The sequence below is a fragment of the Periophthalmus magnuspinnatus genome, chromosome 5 (genome assembly GCF_009829125.3).
Source record: "Periophthalmus magnuspinnatus isolate fPerMag1 chromosome 5, fPerMag1.2.pri, whole genome shotgun sequence".
NCBI lineage: Eukaryota > Metazoa > Chordata > Actinopteri > Gobiiformes > Gobiidae > Periophthalmus > Periophthalmus magnuspinnatus.
In genome coordinates, this window is record NC_047130.1 from 27400880 (window position 1) to 27427939 (window position 27060).

Below are 27060 nucleotides of genomic sequence, written 5' to 3' on the forward strand. Positions count from 1 at the left end.
TTTAATATACTTGAGTTTTGGACTGCACAACATTTCACAACTGAATTAAAATCGTTATTTGAATTGGCACAGTGACCAAATTCCAATGGGCACAGTTATTGATGTAGTAGAATTTTCACTTTTTCTCTTTTGTTTCAAAGTTAACCCTGTAGTTTCGACATTTCAAAAGATGTCCTGTAATGTATGTGAGTTTTGTTTTAATTTTTGTTGCTCCTATTTCAGTCTTCCCTCAACTATTAAATAAACACAGTATTAGCAGTGTTTTCCACCACTTTCTACTAAGACTAAGGTGACACAAGCAATCCATATTTGAGTTTTTTTTAATTTTTTATTTAATATAATTCATATAGTAAAGATGTTACTTATTGCCTCTGTTGGTCAAAAAATACTAAATACAGATTAAATGTTGTTACTTATGTATTTTAATAACAATACAAGCCTAAAGTAGAGTAAAGAGTAAAGGATTGCAATAAGAAAAATCACAAGACTTGATGTTGTGACATTGTTAAACATACTAATACCTTACCATAAGTCTCCCTCTCTTAACTGTGCATAGTCTGGGCAGTAGTCTGTTTGAATGGCCTTGTACTTCACGTCATTGTATTTAAATGCTCTGACTCATGTCTCTTTGGTTGTCGCTGATGTACAGGCCCATGCGACTCACTGTGAGCACTCCATTAACTGCAGCAGCATAGCACAACGAGAAGTGTCCAGCTGGCACATCACAGCATCCATCCTCCTGTGTCATTGTACCCACCAGAGCACCCTGCAGGCGTACGCTAATGTGTTTACTATACCGGGGAAAGAGCACTTCTGATTACATCTACATGCAATATCATTTGATTCCTTTATAATCATCTTATCATCCAGTCTTCCATCATCCATCTTCCAATAAGGCTTTCTATAATTACATCTACAACCTGTAGAAAAGTATTGTCCCTGTAGGAAAATAAAGAAAATATGAGTCACTGAGACCACCTGTCACTGTGAGGAGCAGATACGACGCCATAGCAATTCTGCTTTAGATCTGGGCCATGTATACACAGCTGGAGGATTAGCCTGTGCTTGTCAAAGTAAAGTTGATATCCAGTCAGGGATCATACAAACTGAAAATTAAACCTGGGACCTTCATGTTGTGAGATTATAGAGTGCTAACAAATTTACTACCATGGCACTATAGCTTCTTATTTTCTCTCTCTGTAAAAATATGGAACAGTGACATTTTTGAACCCAACAGGTATGATCCAGAGATTGAATTTTTTTGACGAATCGCAAGTAAGTACAGACCATTGGGCGGGGACATGGGGTAGATGAAAATAGATATTTTAAGAGCACTCAAGTTTCAAATATAGAGTAGCTCAAACAGCATGAACTGATAAAAATACAATGTAGTGAGGTGAGGTTATGATGAGGTACACCATTACAACATAATTAAAAGTTGATTTTATGAAGTCAACTTTAGTACACTGTTTGTTTGACGATACTTCTAGTAAAATGAGCTCCTTTTAGCCCTTGGATCTGTGACAGTGAATTGCACCACCTTGGAGTTGGCAGTGCTGTATACATAGAGCTCAGGTTGAATGTAAATTGAGTGTAGTCCTTCTGTGGCGGGCCAGGGCTCTTGGCTCTTCTTCTCTGTGGAGTGTATGTGTGGCTGCAGAGGACGTCACACTCTGAACTTTTCTACAAGGGCAAAGGGATGCAGCTGTGCGTGGCCATTAGCATAATATTATGCATATGCAGTTTGACACAAGACTCTACTGTCACTTTCTTTCACCCAGGGGCTTTTTAGAAAACTGCCCTGAAAAGCTTTGCCCTTGAAGAGATCCAAAATGGATGAGGACAACCCCAAATAAAAGAAAGCACACCCTGTCTCCCCAAATATATCTAGTGTCTTTAGTAATGAGACAACAAGGGCTTTGTATACTTGAAGAAAACGGCAAAGGATATTAGAAGAGAGCTGATCTTTGGACTGAGGCAGGCTGGCCAACATAGTACCACAAAGCAGCCTTTGTGTCAATTCTTGCAAAAGGCTTATGAGGCAAGACATGCAACATTTCCAAGATATCTGAAGCTTAGTAGAGAAGGGTGGCAATGAGAAGACTCACCTAAACTATGCACAGGTATTAACTCAACTTAACAAAGGGTGTGGGTTTATTTTTAACCCTGTGTTTACATGAGGACAAAAATGATGAAAACCTTTTAGACCTCTGGGATTCTTGTGTTAGTTAACTATTTATATTTCAGTCTTATCTCAAATAGTCAGTCAGTAAAAAGTTTTATTACATCAAATTAAAGGCCCAACCAGGATATCTGCTGAACCAATATCATGGGGCCGATATATGATCTAGCAAAATTTCCTGGATTGGTGCCGATATCTGATACCAGTATCGGTATTGGTGCATCCCTAATCTCAAATGTTAATGCCCCTGGAATTGTTTATAATGTGCAATCTGAACAGAATCACAAATCAAAATTAGCCTTATGTACGTGGACATCAGTTGCTTATTTGGTGACAGTGTTTAATTATACTGTTCCGGTCAAATAAACAAATACATCTTTTTTGCCCAAAATTATGCAGCCCTACTTCAGATGAAATTTGCATTAAAAATGTGCCTGTTAATGTATTGCACAAAAAGTGAGTGGACTGTAAAATAAAATGCAGAAGTGCAGAAATTTCTTTACATCCGTGTACACTGCAAGTTTCTGTTGTTATACTTTGATAAAAACAAAACAAAAACAAAACACCAATATTATCAATTTCTCAATACAGTGGTCCCTGGTTTATCGCAAGGGTTACATTCTAAAAATAACCCGCAATAGGTGAAAACCGCAAAGCTTTATTTTTTACAATTATTCTATATGTTTTTGGCTGTAAAACCCCTCACCACACACTTTTTACACTTTTCTCAGAGAGGCATTAACATTTTCTTACATTTCTCTCTTGTTTAAACACTCTCAAAGTTCAAACCTTCCTCGATGATCGCTTTAAATTTGTTGTTCATGTGCCTCTGATCCAACGGTATTCACAGAGGCGCCTCACCGTGCACAGAAACAGTTTTGAGTCCAAAGCGTTTCTGAAATTTGCCGGTGCAGAACGTTTCATTGACATTGTGGGTTCTGTCGGGGAGAAATCTTGCAAACATAAAGCACTTCAGAGTCACACTGCGATCCAACATTTATGTAAATTTGTCTGAGCACATTCTGTACTGTACAGGAGACACTGCACGGAGGACACTGATGGACAATGGTCTACAGTCCCTTAGCCGATCTGGACGCAGAACACAATGCACGTTCATAGACTATAAAGGTGAACCGATATAACGAGGAACAACCATATATCTCCCTCCTCTTAGTACATCATTCTTTATAATGCATTTACAGCAACATTTAGGGAGTGTCCACCTGGATCCCTACTAAAAAGCTCGGATAATGTCGCCTCTTTTACAGTTAAATGGGTCACTTTTATGTGATATAGTTCAGTCTATAGGAAATGTCTGTGAAGGCTTTTTGTGAGTTCAATAAATCACGGCCGATGAATAATGACCTGAATTTGCCCTTTGACTTTTAAGTTTATGCAATTACTACAGGAAAGCATAGTCAAGCATAATCAATCTTTATCAGCCATTTCCCCCAGGAGCTGTGTACTATAGGTCATATAATTTAGTAGTAGTAACTGCACTGACAAGGTTAACTATGGCCAAATACACAATACATCTTCTTTATATTCCTCAGGCATTCTCACAAAGCCAACACTATCTGGCAGTTATTAATAGCCCATAAGTGTGACATGGCGACTTGTCAGATGAAGATACACGAGCGGGCATCAGTAAACAGTGGAAATGAAAGAATGATTATGAACAATACATGTCTGACAAGATCAAAACTAAGTGGTAGCTATTAAAACATGACACATTATAACCGCATCACCATTGAAAATGAATGAGGTGCCATAAAAACCATGCATCTCGTGTTACAAACAAAAGAAATATGAATTATTATAGGGCTAATGATGAGATATCAAAGAGAGAGTGTGTTGTGGGGGAGGACATGATTTGCGCATTTCTTCAAAGGGGTTTTATTCTCTGTGTGTCATGTTGAAGCAGAATTCAAAGCATTTTAGGTCGCCGTGTAAGTTCTGTTTGAAAGCTACACTGTCTAAGTACATGTCGTTTGTTTGTGCTGATCAAAACAGCACGCAGGGAACTTCAAATCAGGTTTCCCTTGAACTATGAGTGCTATGACGCAAGCCCTAAAAAGACAGAACCCTTGATGCATCAAAGTTGTGCTTAGGTAACAACAGAGCTAACTTGTCCTGGTTTCCTTTCCGATCAGGGCTTTAGGATTAGGATGCACCGATACCGATACTGGCTTTGGAAAAACGGTGCAGATCCTGGGAAATTTTATGGACCGGGTATTGATTAAAAAATATTAGTTCAGCGTATATCGTCGCTGGGCCTATAAATTTAAATTGACATAATAAGGCTATTTGCTGCCTGCTGTTTATCCAAAACAATCCACAACTTTGAACTTTAATTTATAAAAACAGTTCTGTAGTTACTTGAAGGATAAATACCACTTAAATAACATCATTGTGTTTTAAGGAAATACATATTATTCCCAGCTCCTGCACTGATACCGATAAATATTGGGTATTGACAGATACTCAAGCCAAAGTATTGCTATTGGTATAGGAACTGAAAAAGCTGGTGCATCCCTGTTTAGAATAATAGTGTTTCATTTGATATGTTGTATCTCTGTGTGGTAATTATAGCTCACACTTTGGGCTTTAGTTTAGTTTAGTTTCTATTTGAAGAGACAATGTGCAGAGACATTAAGGTCATTAAAAACAGAGATGCTCCACTCCAGATTATAGCTAAATAGCTAGTTTCCATCTGCAATTTACAATGTTCAGTCTCTTAATTGTACCTTAATGGTTCCTGAATTTATGTTTTATAGCAATTCTCAAATGGGAGACAATCCAGATTACGTAAAAAAATATTTGATCCAATAAATTCAGCAAGCACAGTCTTTTCTGCTTAAAACTACCTACTATCACTTATCTTGTTGGTTGCAGGCCGAATACTTACCTTGTTCTCACGACCACTAAGTGTTATACAGTAAACACAAAACTGCAAACAATTCTTAAATGACTAGCAGCAACAGACGCTTAACTGCTCAAACCAGTTTCCCATTTGTCGTCATCAGCTCTTACTAAAAGCTAAAATGTGCTGTAATTGTGGTTGTGGAAGCTGCAGGAAACAATTTTCCCGCTCACAGATTATAGTGGTTGAGGATAAGGTTTGGGGAGTGCAGTCACCGTGACAGTCTTTCATTAGCATGAGCACTACAGAAGCTTTACACTGACACAATTGCACACTTGCCATTGGGAAAGGCGTAGTAAATTCTGACATGAACGATCGTAGAGGCTTCTATTAGAAAACATTAGATGAGACTGGTCCAGGGAATTGTATAGTGAAATGAAATAATGTTTGATAAGATGTTTTGTTGTGTGAAGAATGAGGCAGATAATAGAACATTACATGATATTGATGACATGAAGAATATCATTAAATGTAACATTCAAACACAAACTTGGCACACTGAGTTTACTTTATACAGATATATTTCTTGTGCTGACTTGGCATGGCTTAATCTTAGGAAACATTTATATTGCGCACACATAAAATAGTCAATAAAATATGTACATAAATGATAACGAAGAGGAAATGTGTCGATTCAACCTTTTTGGAAATGACTCCATGGCAGCAAAAGAAATATATTGAAATATACTGATTTTGATCAACCAAAAGCTGTGACAGGTTGCAGATGGTTAGTATTTTATTATTTAAGCATTCAGAATGTGTGGTGACCTAGTATATTTCTGAAAAAGATCAACACCATCCTAAAAACTAACCATTTCATTTCTTCAGTACTGATAATAATGAGTAATGAGTGTGTGAGTGTTTTGATAATAGTTATAGCATAGATGTTATATATAAATGGACGTCTTATAGGAAGTGAGTATGAGTACGCTTCCATATCAAGCGTCTCTGCTCCAAATCACTTTCTGTGGCAAAACTGTCACCCCTCTCTTCTGGTATTTTATCCGTAAATCAAGATATGAACATTAAAAACCGACAAATAAGGTGCCTTCTTTCCCCAAGGTCACTTCTGCTAGCAACAGGTTTGATTCACAGAGTTGCTAAGCGTGCGCTCCCTGCTAAACCAGTGGTGTGAGCAGAAAGGGGCGTTACCTTTAACAGCCTGGCTCCAGATTGGCTCTTTGGTTGCTATGATATCCGCATTCGGGATTCCAAATATGGAACTTGGCTCCAAATTGACCCCTATAACTGCTAACTTTGATTAGCTTCATTTAGCCTGAGTCGAACGCTATGGGTAATGTCACACTCACTTAGCCCACTTCTTTATACAGTTCATGAGTTTTAGTAGTGATTAGTAGATGGGAATTTATTTTTTAGCCTCACTGCTGCTGGGAAAGGCATATCCCTTCTCCTCTACCTATAAGAGTATATATTTCTTTCTTTGTATAATAATAATATAAACTCCATCAGACAAAGATGGCTCTGTTAACAGTCATTTAAAGTTATGTATTATTGAGTAATATAACATGACTGGGTTATTTGAAGCTATAACACGCTCCGTCTTGACTTGTGCATGTCAACCCTTGGGCTCCACGGTCACACCTTTTTATGCTCCCACACCCTTGTCCTCATTTCGCTCTAAACTGCCGTTAGCATGCTCCCGAACTGCTGCTGTGGTTAGCTTTACTGCCTGAGTGCATCTATCCTGGCATAACTGTGGAGTAATAATAGTCAGGCTCAAGCGTAGCATTAGCAGTCCCCCTTAGTGCGTGTCATCTGGCTGCCTCCTCGGGACAGATCCGTCACTGTGTCCCTGGTCCGGGATGCACGCTGATTTAAATGTGATGGGGCATTTTTCATCAGATTCACAGTGACAAGATCAGGTTTGGAGGTGTGATTTACGCTGCTGGCTTGAGTTAAATTCGGTTCTTACTCTGTGTGTGGATGTCCTCATGGATTAATTTAACCGTCTTCCAAAATAAATGTAGCATAAGGGGTTTCTCTTTCGCAATAGGGATGAGTGGATATCAATACTAAACTGCAAAATGAAAAAATCTGAAAACGTCCATGTGTGACATCCATCCTTAAATCCTCTTGAGTGTTGTGTTGACACTTTCCATAAATAACAGAACTTTTCACAGTTTTAGTTTAGTTTTAATGTAAACAGTAAATAAACATTAAAGAAGGATGATAATTTGTGTGACAGCAGCTCAGTTGGTTGAGCATCTGTCCACTGATCCAGGGGTTGGTGGTTCAAATCCCACTCTTGAGGTAAACATCATTGGCAGAGAAGCACATCGACTGACCCACAGGTTGGCGGTGCTATTCCAGCTTCTGAAGGCAGATGCTGTCGTTGTTTCTTTGTGGAAGACACTTAACACACCTTGACCCCAGTGTCTGCGAACATTGATGTGTGAATGGGTAAGCGGTTCCTTGATGTAAAGCGTTTTGAGTGCCTTCAAGGTGGAAATGCGCTGTATAAAGATGTGACCATTTACCATGTGACCACAATTTCCTAAGATGAAAACAGATATTGTGATTGCTTCCAAGCTTTTTATTGTTATTCATGTTTATGAAAGAAAATACATGAGCACATTATAGAACAGTATAGCTTGCCTAGACTTTTATTAAAGAAAGTATCAGAATGTACTGCATTTCTTCAAACAACTACCTCTATTTATATACGGTTTACATATCAAATAACTGACTGGGAAAATCCCCGCGGCACCTGTGCTCTGATTGGTCATGTTTGAGGGACAACACAAGCAGATTAACGTAATGACAGTAACATATTTAAAGAGCTCCATGCCTCTGCTTTGAGATGCCGTTTGAATTTACATGATAGCGCAATCGGTTGCGGAGTTACGGTAATGGAAAGTTCGCAACCACGCTCTATCGGCGATGACAGCATGCACCACAGTAGGGTTAAAGGAGTCATCATTCAATAAAAAATGTCTATAGTTTGTCTCTTTGAATGATCTGACTCCATGTACACTGTCAGAATATGCCTGTAATGAGCATACACCACATTTGATAACATATGTCCTTGTTGTCAGTATGACCCATGTAGCAGAATGCTTCCACACATCAGTGGAATGTGTGTCTGCAGGCTTTTATGTCACTCCTCATTTGTCCTTGTCTCTTGCTTGAGTCTCACAGAAGAAACACTCCCCAGTTTAGACAAGATGTTTGGACTGCATACTTTTTTTCCCCAAACTAAATCTGGTAGCACTTGGTTTTGTGTCGACACATGTGTTGACAGTGTCAGTCAGTGTGCAGAGTGGGTGACAGGTCGGGGCTTACGGGTGCTCCTGATGAGTGAGAGCTTATCCTTGAGCTGAGGTCCTCTTCATGACTGACTGAATACATGAAGCCTCCGTGGCATGCGGCACTGGGGCTGTGCAGATTTGAACGCTCTCCAGGAACCGGCACCTGGCCTTGACAGAGCCTGCGGGGGTTGGGTTTCATAACTTATTCTGTCAAGACAAGTAACATTATGAACTGAAATGTAACTCGTCCAAAACATAGTAATAGAAAGCATATAGTGAGTAAGTGCCTTTTATTAGATCATAGTAGCACTTAAAGATGCTCTATGTAACTTTTCTACATAGTTGTTGCCATGGAGATGTGATTGTTCTAATTGGAATGTTCTGCGGTATCTTTTTTGCATTTATTTGTGTGGAAGTTATTTGAAAAAACATACATTCTTATATTAAGCAGGATCTGACATGACGTGGCATCAGCAAAAAATAAGACAAGTTTAAAGCTATACTGTGGAACATTTAAAGCAAAGGAATAACATCTCAAGACAAGCACGACAAGCACGTGGCCGACCATTCTGGAGAAATGTTACCTTTAAGACACTGTGGAGAATAAGACCATGCATTTCAACTGAAGGAACTGGTTATGATAATGCTGAGTGTCATTTTCATATCCGACCGTGACTAAAATGAAAATAAAATGCTCAAACAAGTTCTTATTGATTCTGAAACATTTTGATGTCCTCTGTAGTGCTTCTGTCTTTTCTTTTTTTAAATAACATGCATGATGTAATTTATGTTTTTTCCCTGTTTGTTAGTCCTCGTTCAAAAGTGCTTTAGTCATGGTTCAGACCTAGTATAATCCTGTTATCTGTTAGTACTCTAGTGGTACTTGTGTTAAAAATCAAGCCTAAACACACAGGCTGACAACAGGTTGCACAGTGTATTCCATGTACAAACTATTCTTTTTCCTCTCTTCTGTCTCCTGACCTGTTTTCCTTGACCTGTTTAGTTGTTACATGTGCATTTCTGTATCTCTGAAAATATTTCTACAACACATAAAACCATCCAGTGAAAAAATGAAAGGCGCGGAACATTCTCTAGAGAGCCTCTTGAGAGTTGAATAGCTGTATCTGGTGTATTCGCTTGATCCACCACGTTGGAGCAGAGTCAAGGGATTAAAAACAATATGTAAGAAATGACGCAGAACAACAGCAGATTGTAGCTCAGGCTCTTGCACCGCAGAACAGTGCGTTGTGACATATATTCCCACTCTAGGTCTATAATTAATGGTGTATGCTGTCAGGGCTTAGAAATGGAGAAATGTGATTAAGGCAGAGTGCGGGCTGGCTTGAGTGATAGTATATTAGGCCATAGACAAGTTGCAGCTTAAACAAAAAGCACACTAGCATGCATTCAAACAAATAAACAAATACGATGTCCATTAAAGGAGTCGTATTTTTCTAAATTGCTTTTTAGACCTTATAATTGTTTTCCAGTTTAATCGGTGATACGTACATGCAGGATTTGGCTGCATCATGTAGTCATTTTGGCACAAATGAAAAAAAAAAACACTGCTTGCTAATGTGATCTGCAAACAGCGTGCAGCACCTTTGGTTGTGATGTTTATGTTTATGATGACGAACCGTAAAGAGGCAGGCAGGAATCGGCCAATACCAATGAGGTATTAGGAGCCCGTTGTGAGTCAGCAAAGTTGTTTTAGATCAATATTGCAGATTATAACTATATAACAGACACAATTTCAATGCATCTTCTTTACCTGAAACAAGATCTTTCTTTGTTTGGAATTTCCCACAAAATAAGAGCCAGTGAGGCAATTTTGTGTGTATTGAATACCATCTGAATGGAAAGCGTTATTTATTGCTGATAAATATATGAACTAATCTGGTGTTTTAAAGCATTGGAGCAGTGAAAGCACCAGTTGAGAACACTATTTAGATGATAGATGGTGATATGATAGACCACAAAGACAATATTATCACATTTTAAAAAGTTATTCATAACAGGTAAAAAAAAAAATCCAGTGTCTTTGAGCCTCACTGCTTCCTGTCCATAGTAGTTATAATTGCAGCTGAAAGAGTAGCCCTATTACATTATAATTACCTTTCCTGTTTCCCCTTCACAAATTGTTAACCTTTTTCACCTTATCTACCATTTCCTTCTCTGTGTTACTTCCTGTCCTTGATGTGTCTTTATTCCACTTCATCTTTTGGCCGGTCGCCTTACCTCCTTATTATGCTGCTCGGTCCCCCTCTTTGAGCTGAAACCAAGCTTGTAAAGGGAGAGAGAGAGAGAGGGAAAAATCCATCTGGTTACCATGGAAACTGCATCCTCGAGCAGGGCCGGTACTCTTCCACAGAGATGCCATGCTCACATTCTGGTCTTTCATAGATTAAAGCATAGCACTGATGTGAATGGAATGAAGACGCACTGTGGCAGGGGAATGGTGTGTTCCATAAACCTTTGAGGGTACAATAAACGGCCAAGTGATGAATTATTACAGGACATATCAAAGATGGACTGTGAGGCTAAACTTGCATGTGTTGTGTATTCCAAGTTTGCAAGGTGCTCTGGTCTAATTTATTCGGGTTGGGGCCATATGGGGCATGGATATGGCCCTTACAGAGAATTTGTAAGACTCTAATGCCTTATTTTCCAAACCCTGGCTGGGAAAGACTGAGGTTTATTTGTAATCACTGCAATATCTGAAAATGTGACTTTATCTGATCAGTGCATATTTTTTCTCCAGCTTCTACAACACAAAATCAGAGCAGTTTTTGTTGTCATTGCTGGTGAACAAAATGCACAAATAGACAATATGTTGCAACATAAAGCAAGAATAATATCACTAAATTAAATATTAAAAATGCAGGGTATAGGCATGCATAAAATAGACTGAAATACAAAGTGCATACAATATGGACAGAACAGCAGTGCAAATAGACAGAGTGCTGCTGACATGAGTTAATAAAGTGCCAGGTGATATAAAATGTTCATGAGTCCAATGGCAAAGGTGAAGAAGGGGAGAAGGGGAAGAAGTCTCCAGGGTGAGAAGGGTCAGCTGTGATCCTAGAGAAGCACAGGTCCTGGAGGTAAACTATACTACAGAGCACTTATTTATCTGTAGATTTAATTGGTGCTATTGCAAAATATAATGCAGTAGAAATTTAGGGTTTAGTCGTTTAATCGATTGATCAGTTCATGGTGTCTTAGTCGACCAAAGTTTGATCGACTAAGCATTACAAGCTTAGTGAGTGAGTGATTTAGCTGAAGATTTGGTATTTTTTGGGTATACACATATGTAAAAAGACAGATTAAACTCATGATGTCTTTATTTAAATACATGTTTCATAGAACTTTTACTTTTTACATAAATAGTTATTTTTGCATGAAGATATGTAGTTTTTGGTGGAAACTAAATGCTGTCCATTTGCTGTAGTTGTGGTATTTTGTGACATTGGACCATAAACTGTAGCAGACAGGTGTGGTATGTCATTGACTCATAGGGGAGATGTCAGATTGTACTGGACCAGAGCAGGCCTGAAGGGGTGTGCACCTGTAACGCGCCTATGGGTGTGCTCATTATTTACTGAAGATTCTGACTCAGGTGAACAGGGGAAGAAGTATTTATGTTATGTAACTGCGTTTATTTTGCCCTGTGTGTCAAAGTTAACTTAAGTCTTTTCTTTTTTGTGTAAACTGAGAAATGTAGAAATGAATTGGGTTATAAAATAGTGAAGTCTAGTCATTTGTATTGCAGCAAGTTGTCTTTTTCCCTTAGAGGCAGGTCCCTGGATAACAAGCAAAAAGACTTTTTTGAGCCTCTGTGCTTCCTGAATGCCGCATTTATAATTGCAATGGAAGGAAGTGACTCATTTGTACTGAATGGCAAAGTGCTATTACCTTCTTGTTTGTCACTTTACATGTTGTATTTGAACATGGATGCTTTTCTTTCTTTTTACATGGACAAAGACAAAGACTGCTTAAATTGACGCTAAAACCTATTCAGGCCTCAATGAGAGATGTAAAATGAAAGGTGCAAGTAACATTTTTTTCTGGTAGAGGGTCTGTCACCCACTTGTTTTTATGCAGATTTTGTTGTTTTGCTTGTAATATTCCATGTCTGCAGGACTATAGTGGGGAAAAAGTGAAAAAGTGTGATCTGGTTGTGGATTAGTGAGAGTAATTTGCAATCACTCCACACCCATTTATTATATCATGGTTTTTAATTTGTTCAGTCATGGAGAGACTTTAGCTCACTGTCCTCTGGGTTTTTTCTTGCTGTGCTGTCACCTCATTTCTATTAATTTCCTTCCAATGTGTAGTGATGTCCATGTTAGTTTTCACTCATTACTTTAACAGGTAATCATCTCCTTAGTGCAACCATAGTCTTACATTTATAGGACTGGCACAAACAAAACTTTAAACTTGTTTTGGGTGTAAATATGTGCTGTTTCTTCCACTGAACCATGCTCCCTGTGCCTCATTGCTGTACTCATCCGTCATGATCACCCATGGCTCCCAAGTGCATTATGGGGCTGTGCTTTGCTGAGGGTGAGTGCAGAAGACCTCCAGGGTCAAACACAGAGCCTTATAAACAAGGAGGTGTCAGGAGAGCTCCATAATGGCCTGCTTTTATGCTGGGCTGAGCAGATTACCACAGAGGATGTGTACTGGATTATTCGCCTGGTTTTTCCTTTACCATGGTTCACGCTCTTACATGTTCCAGGGTCATGAGTTTCAATATTGTGGGAGGTTGCAGCTCAAGTGGTTCTGATTTCCATAGTGGTCAATGCAGACTGTGCTAGAGAGGTGCAACGACACCGACACCGACTTAGTACTTTTCAAATGATGTTTCTCTGTGTTCTTCAGGGACATGAAATTGTAGCTAGCGCAATATATGGCAAATCAAAATCACATTTTAATCTGTGCAATTATCAAATCAAGGCTGCAGTTATTTAGATAATAATGTCCGCTGGAAACAGACATTTTTTGTTATATTAGTAGGCAAAGCAAATGTATTTATAAAGCATCATTCATGTTTGTAGCACCCATTAAGGACCTGAACGATCATGCAAAATATGACTCAGGCACAGTTTACACTTGTAGTAAAGTTCAATAGTGGTGTAGTTCATTAATCCTAGCCAGCAAACAAAATTTTATGCAGATAGATTCCTTTTCAGTTTCATTGTAATTAGCTCCTCCCTTCAGACAGATATAAGGCAGTGTAATCTGACCAGAAGTGAAGAAGTGGCTTGGATGAGTGGCAAAACCTCTTCAATCTAAAAGCTTTTTGACAGAATATTATTTTTCTTTTACTACGGATCATACCTGGAAGACAGACATCTGAAGAAATATGTTCAGCTATTTATGGGGTTCTTGCATTAATTTATCAGTTCATATTCCAGTCTTCCCTCAAATATTATTGCTCCTGCAGTAGCTTACGTTGTGCATGTTTTCCCAAACTGTGTGGCCCTACTTGTAGCCAGTAGACAATGAAAGTAATGGCATATACACCATACAAACTTGTGAATATACTTCTTTCAAGTTCTTTCAGTTCTTTCAGTTCTTTCAAGTTAATGGTAAAAGTAGTTGAATTGATGTTACTGTGTATGCTTTATTGAGCCAGCCCTCAATGTCATAGATTTTTTGAAGGTCTCTCGCTGCACTCCCTCTTCTGTTACGGTATTCATTTTAGTCTTAACAAATGACAGCTCTTTTGTTCGTTCTTGGTTTAACACTTTTGCTCAACAAAAATTCACTCTGAGCAGTGGTTAAATTATATCAGTTTTTCTTTTATAATAGCCACAAAAGAGCAACTTAATTATACAGATTATCACCTGTCTCAGTGCTGTATTTTTATAGTAAGACATAAGGTACACTTTATTGGAAATTTTCTTCAATTGACAAAGCCACTGGGACACGTGGAGAAGTGGGGGACCCATTCCCAGATCCTGAGCTGGGCTTAGTCAGGACTACCTTAGCAGGAAAATGTCTTTTAATTTGATTTATAGCCAGTCATGTTTGCATCGTATGACAGAGGATGAACATGCAGCTCAAATGTCTGTTCTTTTTTTTCTGTTCCAGATTGTTACATTTCTGAAGTAAGTGCAGAAGCCACACACAAACGTGACGAGTACGGGATCTAGGAGGTCCCCACCAGCAGGGGGCAGCAGCAGGCATGCACGACTCCACTTCTGACGGCAACATGGCAAAGCAGGTCAGTCAAATGTAAAATAAATATTGAATTCCACACATCAGTTACAAACTTCTTAAACATCTGTTCTTTTAGACTACTTGCGTTTATCCAGAGGTATGGGTAGAATAGCCAAAAATAGTACCAAAGTAAGAGTACTGGAATTTCAAAATACTGTTACTCAAGTAGAAGTACAAAGTAGTGGTCGAAGAAATCACTGAAGTAAGAATAAAAAAATAAATAAAAAATAAAAGGTATTTGGAAAACTAGTTAAGTAAGAGTAACTGTCTGGATGCATAGGTTAACATCAGATTTTTTCAATAATTAAAAGTTACTATAATTTGAAGGACAAAACTATAAATGATAGCAAATATTGGTACAAAAAAAAAAGAAAAAAGAAAGAAAAACTGAACCCTATTTGAAAGAGTGATGAAATAAGCCCTCATACCAGTATAACTTTTGTCACATGTTGTCACTTACTCACAGTGGGGAGGATCACCAAAACCTTTACTCAAATAAGAATACTGTCACTTTAACAAAAAATATTACTCAAGTAAGACTAAAAGAATGCTGAAAAGTACAATTTCTTTCTCAAGTTACTCAAGTAAATGTAACTATAAAGTACATGTAACTGAGTACTACCTACCTCTGCTTTCATCTACTTAGTTACTTAAAACGGTGAGATGTTTTCACAACCTCTTTTTATTCTTCAGGAGCAGAACTCTAAACATGTGGATGATCATAAAGAAACAGAAAACATGTCAGAGAAGACTTCCCCCAACAAGAACCTCAAGTCTCCACAGAAAGGCTCCAAACGCATCAAAATGGCCCCGTTCAAAGTGACACTACTGGACTCCACAGAGTTTGAATCAGAAATAGAGGTATGGAGAACAACTGGCTTTAACACCGGTTTTGACACGCTTTGACCTCAGAGATGGTAATAATCTGTTAGTAATTCTCTTTGTTGTAGCTCTCTGCTATGGGCAGCGTTAGAGAGAATACAGAGAGCCAGCGTCATGCAGTGCGCTCACCAAAGCACCACATAGTAAAACAGCCTTAGGCCCTTCAAAGTCTCCAAAACAGATCAGATATATGTGTTGTTCCTCTGTCTCTGTAAAACTGAGCTCCACACAGACCTAAGACCTCTATAATGTTGCTTTAAACAATAAAAAATTTATAAATACAATGTCATTAAACGATCAAATAAACATAATATTTGGAATTGATAAACGATAGACATAAATACATAAATACACCTTTAAAATTTCCAAATAGCAAATAGTATGAATCTGGGCTTAAGTTGTGCGCTGAAGTGAGCAATTTCTATCACATCTACATATAACACATCTATTTGCTAGCACACAAAGTACAAAATCTCAAATATTTTACCAAACCGACTGTATATTGTCAGGAGTATAGATAACCAAGACTTGTGTTTGTTCCCACAACCCAGCGCGAGGGCTCTTGTTCTGTGGTCCGCCTCTGCTCAACTGGAAAAAATTCACAGCACTAACTGGAGGCTGTACGAGCAGAATGTCATCACCTTAAAATAAAGTTCATCTGTGAGGATGGTTTGTGATCAACTTAGTAACTATGGTGATTTTGTGTAAATTTTACTTTACACTTCAGTATATAAGAACATTTGAGGCTCTTGGGCTATAGTAAGTTTTTAAAAAGTGAGTTTGCTAAGGCTGAGTGGACTTCTCCGTGCTCTCTACAGAAGTGCTGCATTAAGCTGGTATTGACTATTGCAACTTGACAGAGCAGAGAAGTAGAAATGCACAGATTTCCCCCTTTGGTCAGACAGTAGGTAAGACTGAGTTTAAATTCAATACAAAGCCATTATAGGGAAATGTGAGAAGAAGATGATGTGGTATTTGTGGAGAAGTGAGACAATTTCCAAACACTATTGTATAGATCACATATAACTGCTCAATCCGGTCCAGTCTAACTTCAGAACGCAATTGCTCTTTTAGACGCTTCTTTCTGATCTTTGTTCTCATTTCTGATTCTTATCCATCCTCATAACTCCCAAAAAGAACATTGACATCTTAAAATCTAAAAACTACAGTTAAATCCTGCACCTGTCGCACGCACAACAATGCACAATTAGTTTTAATAATATGGGAAATTATAGCGTTGTAATCCTTTCGATATGAGGTCGTCACGTATCCTAGAATTTTCAGTTAGCGTAGTTAGTGTGAAATGAACATTTACGATGCGAAATACGAAAATTAGTGTTCATTTAAAGTATTCTGACATCATTGAGTCTTTTCCAGTAATTACCGAGCAGCTTATGGACATTTTGCCGTGTGGGTTTTGCTAATAACATTCTTTTTTGACATTCAATTCAAAAGCCACTGCCTTTTCACTGTAAACCACTACTCTCTAACATTGAAGTCAGTTATTAGTGCAGACCAGGTGCACCTAACAAGAAAATAGACAGGTCGTGTTTTTTTTTCCCTCTCTCTTCTTTTCACAGACCTTTTGGCACACGTCAGAGGCATGCTTTTGGAGTGTGGAATGCTTCATACGCACCAACACCTCTTGAAGAAAATTGAACACAAAATACCCCCAGGACTTTCCATACCACAAAAGCTGCACTCAGATCTGACAGGCACAAGTCACACCCCCTGACTGTCATTACCACACAGTACTTCAAGTCGACATTTTTTCAGAACTGACACCAAACACTGCTAATAACTGAGGTTTCAAATATGTGGTAGCTGTGTCGCAACTTTTAGTATTTGCACTGGGGTTTGCATGATCTTTCTATGCCTGGTTGTAGAGTCTTCAGCTGCTCTGGTTTTTCCTGAATTAAGACATTTATAGAATGACATTTTCAACATTAAATCATATCAGTATTTTCTTTTATATTACCATGCAGTCTTATATCTGTGTAATTCCATCGTATAAGTAGGTTCCATAGTGGTCCATTTGCGTATACTTATCTACGTGGTCTTATATACTTATCTATACTTTTTCTGATACACCTCAAGATCATTCTAAACCTATTCTGGAAAGGTTCATTTCTGTTTTTAGTATTGATACTTCTAGTTTCTAGTATCTAGTTTTGATCCTAGTTTTTGCATTAATTAGTTTGTAATTTTCAATACTTTTCACAACTTTATAGATTTTTTTTTAGATTCTACAATGTGATGATGTAGTACAACCAGATAGATCAGGGGCAAGAGAAAGACTTCCCTATTAATTACATGTTATTCATAAGGAATACTTAAAGAGCGAATTCATAAATGTTGAACCTGATCATTTCTATTATTGATGAGACCCAAGAACTCACTATATTACAACATTTTAACAATATTTATTCTGCCTCCCGTCTGTATTAAATATTATTGGCCTAACATATGTTGTGACCTATCATATTGTTTACATACGTTATTTGAACAGAGAAAGAGTCAATATCATCTTAGACGAACAGGTATATTAAAAAAAAATACAAATAAATAAGACTAGAACCAGTAAAAAACGTCACTGTATTTTTGTTAGTGTACGGGATTAGTGTATGGAATAGCCTTGATGATAAGTTAAAAAGCTCCTACACAATAGAAACATTTAAAAAGAGGTATAAAACATTACTGAAACCTGAAAATTACAGGACTCAGGAATGATTCATGTGAACTCTCGTGGTTTGTAGTTTTTCTTTTGTTTTCATATTGAGTAATTTGTTGTAGAACTGATGCTGATTGTCTTGGAATTCCTTTGTTGTTATTATTAAAATGGGTCAGGCATTATAAGTATTTTTTGACTTCAGCCTAAGCCCCTTTCGGTCATGATAGAAATGTACAGCCTTATACAAGTTGAATAATGTTTGATTTTGAATGTAATGACTGAATAAAATAAAATAATAATAATACTAATAAAAAAAATGTCATCTGAAACCCAGCAACAAGCTAATCCTCCTGCTAGTTCCTAACTCACGGATCGACCTGCTCACGTCGTATATATTTCCATCGTTATACAGCCCGTGCCACTGCTGACCTCATTTACAATGTACAGGTGCAGAGTGGTTGATAAGAAAATTATGTTTTGTACTTTGACCCATTTCAGGTGCTTTGTTTACGTGCTACAAATTGCATTTACGGACCAGACTGCGGCTATAGCCTATCATCACGTATTTGTTGGAAAGACAATATTGTTTTACCTATACTTTTACCTATACTCAGCTGCTTAGAAAACATTTTAGTTGCTATATGTTTGGCATTGTAATTTAAGTCCTTATGCATCAAAGAAAACATTTCATCCAAGTCTTACATAAGAAATAACAAGACATGCTGGGGATAATAGTGCTTCTGTTTCCTTGGTAACCACTTGCTTCATCTCTGCTGTCAGCTCAGAGTCAAGCACCATATGTGTCTCTTGTTAAGTTGTTACAGTTGGTTCTCCATTTTATTTATTTTTTCTCAGTAAGCAATAATACATAGATATTTGTCACCCAAAAAAAACATAATTAGAATCAATGTATTTACAATTGTATTTACAGAGCTTGCAAAAATCTTCAAATATAGGTTTCCTCACTTTCCTTATAGCAGTGAAATCACAAATCACCTAAATGTGCAATAAATGGAGAAATAATGGCCAAAAAATCAAATTCTACATGGACCCATTTCCAACTGAACAATATACAAGCTATTAACAGTTGTCTAATGGACTGTAATGTAGAACAGAATGCACATTATAGCAACTATTGAGTCGGATAATAGCGTTTAAGAAGACATGTCTGTGCTTTTTGGCAGAAACACTCCAAAGGCCAGGCGCTGGTGGACCTGGTTTGTGAGCACCTGAACCTTCTGGAAAAGGACTACTTCGGCTTGACCTTTGCTGACGGCGACACACAGAAGGTCAGTTCAGGGTTATGCGTGGTGAAAGGGCCTGTACCTGATTTTAATTTATTCTTGTCAAGATCTTTATATCGTGCAATTTATGGTAAAACTGCTAAAAATTATACTGTACTTTTTTCTCTGGTAATAACTAACATATACAGGGACAAGGTCACCTATTTTACTCCAATCAGGCATTTTTACTAAGAATCATGTGAAACCAACTGCGTGACACTATCTCAGAGACTTCTTCTCTTCTCTGTCATGGTGCATTTTCAAGAGTAACAAAAAATATCGAGGACATAGTAGTTGGCGATTGGAGAACTATAACGAAGTAACTGCATGAGACTATCCCAGACGGTTGTTAGAAATGACTAAGTGGGTGGAACAAAAAGCTCAAACTAAAACATGTTCCTGACTCATGGTTTGAAATCAGGTACAGGCCCTTTAACTGGAACTGAACATGAGAATTTGTGGTTTGCAGGGAAATCCTATTATTATTATTATTATTATTATTATTATTATTATTATTATTATTATTATTATTATTATTATTATTATTATTATTATTATTATTATTATTATTATTATTATTATTATTATTATTATTATTATTATTATTATTATTAATTGATTTGCTGGCTATGGTTGGCAACATCATCCATCACTCTTAAATAGATTTGTGTTTATTCTGACAGCCAGTTACTGAACGTGTTTGCCATTTGAAAGAAGAAAATGTTATTTATCTTTGGAATATTCAAAACAATATATATTTTTAATCGTTTAGAGTGAATTTTGTATGCACCACTTGAATGAGGGTTGGATCATCTATCATTTGCTGTTTGCCCTAGTTCTAAATTTACAATATATATATATATATATATATATATATATATATATATATGTATATATATATATATATATATATATATATGTATATATATATATATATATATATATATATATATATATATATATATATATATATATATATATATATATATATATATATATATATATGTATTTACTCAAACTGAAACAACAAAGTAGCATAAATTAGTTCAACTTTGATCATTACAGAACTAAACCCAAGGACATGTCAGGCAACAGGCTACAGAACCTCTAAAACATGCTCATAACATGTTTAATGTCAGAATGTGCTGCCCCCTGTGGGTAAACTGCCTAATGTCCCGGTGCTAAACAGGCTAGCTTGACATAAAAGAGTTTGCATGGTTGACAGTCTTGCTTTGATCAGTGTGACAGAGGATCACAACCATGCTTATCACGGAGGAGCTGAAGCCTGCTGCCTTGGGATATCACCAAACAGGGATTTCAAATGTCACTTCAGATGCCCTTTCTCTGTCTCTGCTCACACATACAGTCACGGATATGGGAAATAAGGGAGGGCCGTCTGTGAGTGTGATGGCTTCATAATGTGGTAAAGAGACAAAGTAATAAAAGGAATGTGCTTATTATATATACTTTTTACAGCAATAAAAGTTATCTGATACAAGCTAGATTTCAGAGGCCAATAAGCACTTTCACCTCATTAGAGTCTTAAAAGTCTGATTAAATAGTGCTACAGTTCGTGTGTTAGTGTATTTGTGTGTTTGTGTATTAGTAGTGCAGTAGTGTTAGTGTGTTAGTATATTAGCATATTAGTGTAGTAGTGTAGAAGTGTTTTAGTATGTCAGAGTATTATAGTAGCATAGTTGTGTAGTATTGTTTATTATTCTTTAAGTGTAGTAGTCTAGCTGTGTATTAGTGTATTCATATAGTAGTAGTAGTAGTGGTAGTGGTAGTAGTATTAGTAGTAGTAGTAGTAGTGCGTTCATATTTAAGTCTATGTAATGTGTGCTAGTGATCTTGTGTAGTAGCATAGTAATGGTGTAGTAGTTGATTAGTGTGTTATTATATTAGTGTATTGGTGTATAACTGCATTAATTTGTTAGTGTAGTAGTGTGGTAGATTATCTGTGTAGTAGTAGTAGTGTATGCATGTCAAAGTCTAAGTCTAAATTATGTTCTAGTGTAGTACAATTTGTGCACAAAGTAATTTAAAGTGCTTTACACAATAAGAAACACATTAAAATCACAATGCAAACAAACCAAAACATAAATAATTATAATCATAATCATAAAAAAATAAGAGAAAAGTGCAGAATAAACCCTTTCCGTGATACGCACAGCTAAATAGAACCGTTTGGAGCCTGGATTTAAACATTGTAGTAGTAGAGGCCTGTCTCACATCTTCAGGAAGACGCTGATTCCCCGTGTTTAATCCTGACTCTGGGCACCAGCAGGAGGCAGGTCCCTTGTGTGAGATGGTTCATGTGGCACTACTGTACTTTGGTGCTAGGCCATGGAGAGACTTATACACTACTATGCAGCTCTGTTTGTGCACAAGTGTATTTTTATATTAGCGTATTATTGTATGAGTGTGAAGACTGTGTTGACATGCCACAGGAGCCCAGACTGCTTCAGGACAAGGCTTTGATGATCCCCTGATGTAACTACATGAAGACTATCACAGAATGAGCACATGTGTTCACTTCTTAGATCAGATCGCTTGCTGCACAATAAGCAGCTTCATTTTAAAATATTAACTGGTTTGAATCCTACATATATGACTGATCAGCTTTACTTTTAATAATATAGCTTGCTTGATATTTATGAGTGATCTAATTAAACTACACGGAGTAAAAACACAAACATCTGGTGTTATTGTTGTTTGTTTTAATACATATTTTAACAAACACATGGCACCTAATGATTAGAAAACAACACAAAACCCCACAGGCAAACTATGCTAATACTAATACAATAATGAAACCCCAAAACATGTTGTCTGTGAATAAACCCAATGGGCGGCACACAGGATTTCAGGGGTGTAGACACAGTATCAGTAGTAACTCTGCAGCACTGTGCTCAAACAGATGCCTAAGTGAAATGTTCTGTGTGTATGTTGAGTGGCTCAGCAGGTGGGAGAGTTTCTCTTATTTTACCATATGGAACAGTTTCATTAGGAACGCTGATGCCCATTAGAGTCCAATGAGACGCTGGGGTGTTTCTCACTGCCCTCTGTGATTTGTGCCTTCTGTTTTTCAGAACTGGTTGGACCCCTCCAAGGAGATCAAGAAGCAGATGCGCAGTGAGTTTCTCTTCCAAGTAGCTGGTTTGATAAATGTTTTCATTATCATTAGTGGGGTTTAGATTTGTTGGCACATATTTTGTCAGCCACACTTCCATCATGATTCATAATTACATTTTTATCACTAATTGCTTCCACTATGACAGTCTAAGATCAGCAGGGAGATGTAATTTTTATGATGACTTTTCACAGACTCTCCTTGGCTCTTTGCCTTTGCTGTCAAGTTCTACCCTCCGGACCCCTCGCAGCTCACTGAAGACATCACAAGGTCTTTATACTTCATCAAACATACTGTATCAGCAGTTTAGTCATGTTGCTACCCACTAAACTTAAATGCACGTGTAATACGTGTAAAGTAATGTGCCTGAAATGCAGTGGTGGAATGTAACAAAGTAAAAGTAGTAAAGTACTGTACTTAAGCACAGATTTTAGGTATTTGTACTTAAGTACATTTAAAATTCACTACATTTGAGACTTTTACTTCACTCATTTGAGAGCAGTATCTGTCCTTTCTACTCCACTACATTTTTTAAATGGACTGACAAGTAAAAGTATTTTTATTACTGTCTGAGACCAGCTGAAAAGTGTGAGGTGTGTATTTTTAACACATTTGAAGTTTGAGCTAATAAAAATATAGTAATAAAAAGAGCTAGGGAAAAATGATCGATTTAAGTGTTTTTATTGAACAAAATTCAGCACAAATGTTTATCAAAATCAATAAATTTGAAGCCTTATAATTCTCATAGAAGAGTCAAAATCTGTGTGAAATACTTTTACTTTTTAACATTTTTAAAGAGATATTTTAATACTTTTAGTTTTTTATATGATACTTTTACTTTAACTTGAGTATTTTTTTTTTTTTTTGCCCTGATATCTTTACTTGATATCTTTTTACATAAACAATATATTGTTAAACTGTACTTTTTACTTTATTTTCTCTACCTAAAACAATGTTGTACTGACATTGAGTTTAAGTTAAAACCATGATGGTCCAAAGACTGCAGTTAACGTGCACATATTTGTGTATTTAATATGATTTGTTATTTCCCTGCTAAAGCAGTTCAAATATGTGTGGTTATCCTGGATAAGCAGAAAGATGTTTGTTCCTGTTGTGCATTAGCAGAGCGTGTTGGTGCGTGCTTGTCTGAGTGCCAGCTCTGTGCTTTGTGTGTGTGTGATAGGTACTACCTGTGTCTGCAGCTGAGAGATGACATGCTGTCAGGCCGCCTGCCCTGCTCATTCGTCACTCACGCCCTGCTGGGCTCCTACACCGTACAGGCAGAGCTGGGGGACTATGACCACGACGACCACGGTTCAGACTATGTCAGCGACTTCCGCTTTGCCCCAAATCAGACCCGTGAGCTGGAGGAGAGAGTCATGGAGCTCCATCGCAACTACAAGTACGTTTGTTTGAATCAGCTAACTTACAGATACATATGTCTCTCCAGTAGCAGATAGCGTAAAAAGCATAAACATAGTGCAATGGACAAGCTAACAATAATTGGCTTACTCTACCTTCCTTTATTAACACTTGACATAATGATAAATGTCTTTTATTGTAATGACGGATGTGCAAAGAGTGTGATTTATAGGGCTCTCTTGTATGAGTAACAGCTTTCACTGCGCACTTGATTTGGCCTTGATCATTGGCAAGCATACAGACATGTTTCTTCTAGGGACGGAAGGAAGGAAACTGAAAATCCAAGCAAAACTGGCCCTGTGGAGACTACATAATTTGAAAAGGCCTGTCAGTTTGGCTAATATACTTGATTGATATCATGCTCACAGAGGGATGACTCCGGCAGAGGCTGAGATGAACTTTTTGGAAAATGCAAAGAAGCTGTCTATGTACGGAGTAGACCTTCATCACGCCAAGGTACTGTCTCTCTAAAGCAATTCTATTATGGTAACTGCATTATGTGATCTCATTATCTCTGACAATAATGACTCTCCAGGATTCAGAAGGGATTGAAATAATGTTGGGAGTATGTGCCAATGGGCTGCTGATATATCGCGACAGACTGAGGATCAATCGCTTTGCCTGGCCCAAGATCCTCAAGATCTCGTACAAGAGGAGCAACTTCTACATCAAGATTCGCCCAGGAGAGGTACAAACTCAGCTTTTGTGAATTAGATAGTACTGTAAGGTAATATATGCATCCTACTGTAATTTGCACAGTTTATACAGCTGTGTAAATATTGAAACATGTTTATGCAGCTTGTAATGCACAAATAAAAAAAATGATTACAAAATGCTACTGTTATTACCTTCTACTATTAGTATTCTACAAACAAACAAACTAACACACAAAAAACTTCTTAAAACTACCCAATAACTTAATATATTGACTATAAAGGGCTTAAAAAAACAGCTCTCACACCGGCTTGTAATATTATTGGATGTTGCTATGATACTGTTTTACTTTTTGCCATAAACTCTTACAAACTATTCTCAACCACAATATACCACTAATGTTCTAGTGTGATGCCTGGTACCAGTCTATCCCCCGCTCTGTGCTCTATACGCTCCACACTCTGCTCCTCTGTCGGCCCCCTGCTGTGGCTCTGTGGCACATGCACACACTGAGTCTGTGATGAACCCATGAAAGAGCTCTTTAATGGGGCCGTCGCAGCTGCACTGTCAGCCACAAAACTCACAGAAAGAGGGAGAAATAGTCAACTTTGAAATATTTTTATTTTACACTTACAGTATGCTCCAGGAATGTACAACAAACTGTCATTTCGTATCTGCTGGTACAGTGCTCAAAGCTATTTCTCACGTTTGCAGGGTGTATAAATGAATAATAAATGAAAAAAAGTTTATTTTGTTGGTGCATCTGTTAGATTACTGTATGCTAATGACTCTTTGTCAACTTGTGTTTCTTTTAAGTACGAACAGTTTGAGAGCACCATTGGTTTTAAACTGCCGAACCACAGAGCTGCCAAGAGGCTGTGGAAGGTCTGCATCGAACATCACACGTTCTTCCGGTGAGCATCTGTTTGTGGCGGGCGTGCATTTGGAATTTGAAAGAGAGAAACTGTTTAAATAGTGTTACATTCTTTACAGAGTCACATCCTTGTATAGAACCAATTACTGCATAATACTGTCTTTTGATAAAGTCACCTACTAGAAACATATTGCTGAGTTTTCATGTACTCCCTATGTCTGTGTGAGTTTCCTCTAGCCTCCCTATCAAAAAACATAACATAACACATTATTATTATTATTATTATTATTATTATTATTATTATTATTATTATTATTATTATTATTATTATTATTATTATTTATTTATTTATTTATTTATTTATTTATTTATTTATTTATTTATTTTATTTATTTATTTTTTATGTATAGAATCTATTGATTGGAATGGATTTTATGGTCTGTAGTGATGAAGATATCTAATTGACATTGCTATTACAAAATAATACTGTTACATAAGTTGAAGTAAGATGATGTTGAAGGAGATACCAAAGCAGCACATAAAATTCTAAATATATTCATTCATACATGCCAATATGAAATTCAACAGCTGGATTCCTTTGTAGCACTGTACTTAATTCCCCCAAATAATTATAACTATAAAACTATGACCTCTGCAGCAATAAAGGGTGACACATTTATTTTATTTTTTTCTTTGTCTTTTGTTTTTGACTGAAAAAAGAACATTGTTGAACAAAACAAGTACAAAACCTTGTAAAACAATAGTTATTCTGTACAATCCCTGGAGGGTGCTGCCATGGCAGAGAGAACTGCAGTAAAACACAAACAGATTTTAGAGGTACAAAAACAACCTATTGCCAGACCATTTGTCATGTTCACCAGCGCTGACAAACGATGGGTTTTCAGGGTCACAGAATACAGGAAGGACTGAGGAGAAAGAGCAAGCAGATGCCATTATTTATTTATTTATAAAAGTAAACTTCACCTAGGACTTTCATCTCTTAAAGACAATTTAGTCGACCAATCTCAGTCCAAGTTAGTTCAAGTTTGTGCCATAGAATCACAAAACCTGTTTTAATCCAGCCCCCAGCAGGTTTTTATAACAATTATTAGATAGATAGATTGGCATGTGATACCTATAGTGATATGAAAATAATTCCTTTATCTTTTCTTAAAATTTTTCTGTTCCAGGTTGGTGTCACCAGAGCCTCCCCCTAAAGGTTTCTTAGTGATGGGTTCAAAGTTCCGATACAGTGGCAGGACTCAGGCTCAGACCAGACAGGCCAGTGCACTTATAGACCGGCCTGCTCCACATTTTGAACGCTCCACAAGCAAGAGGTTCCTTCTGTCTCGCAGCCTGGATGGAGGTATGATGTGACTTTACACTTCCTGGTTTTAATTATCATTGTCGGCCTATTTGTCTTAATGTGTTATTAGTAAATGCATGGTACTCATAGTTTTATTTAGCTCTTATTTGTTTAGCCGTTCTTCCTGGTGTTCTCTGATTTGTCCTTGCTAATGCTTATTTTGTGCAGCCAAA

General features: G+C 37.2%; 2 protein-coding genes across 4 annotated transcripts in view; one reads left to right on the plus strand and one right to left on the minus strand.

The window, feature by feature from the left end:
• cstf1 (cleavage stimulation factor, 3' pre-RNA, subunit 1) overlaps window positions 1-27060 on the minus strand; it is a 148246-nt gene that overhangs the window by 89828 nt on the left and 31358 nt on the right. The gene's annotated exons all lie outside the window — the stretch shown is intronic.
• The window catches only part of LOC117370698 (band 4.1-like protein 1), an 80266-nt gene that overhangs the window by 34754 nt on the left and 18452 nt on the right, over window positions 1-27060 (plus strand). For all 3 annotated transcript variants that reach the window (XM_055221894.1, XM_033966196.2, XM_033966198.2), the window contains exons 2-11: window positions 14474-14606; window positions 15296-15463; window positions 19340-19444; window positions 22531-22573; window positions 22766-22841; window positions 23755-23973; window positions 24362-24449; window positions 24529-24681; window positions 25464-25561; window positions 26712-26887. In XM_055221894.1, the coding sequence (XP_055077869.1) occupies window positions 14568-14606; window positions 15296-15463; window positions 19340-19444; window positions 22531-22573; window positions 22766-22841; window positions 23755-23973; window positions 24362-24449; window positions 24529-24681; window positions 25464-25561; window positions 26712-26887 (1165 nt within the window). In that variant the 5' untranslated portion in view covers window positions 14474-14567. The remainder of the gene's footprint in view (window positions 1-14473; window positions 14607-15295; window positions 15464-19339; window positions 19445-22530; window positions 22574-22765; window positions 22842-23754; window positions 23974-24361; window positions 24450-24528; window positions 24682-25463; window positions 25562-26711; window positions 26888-27060) is intronic.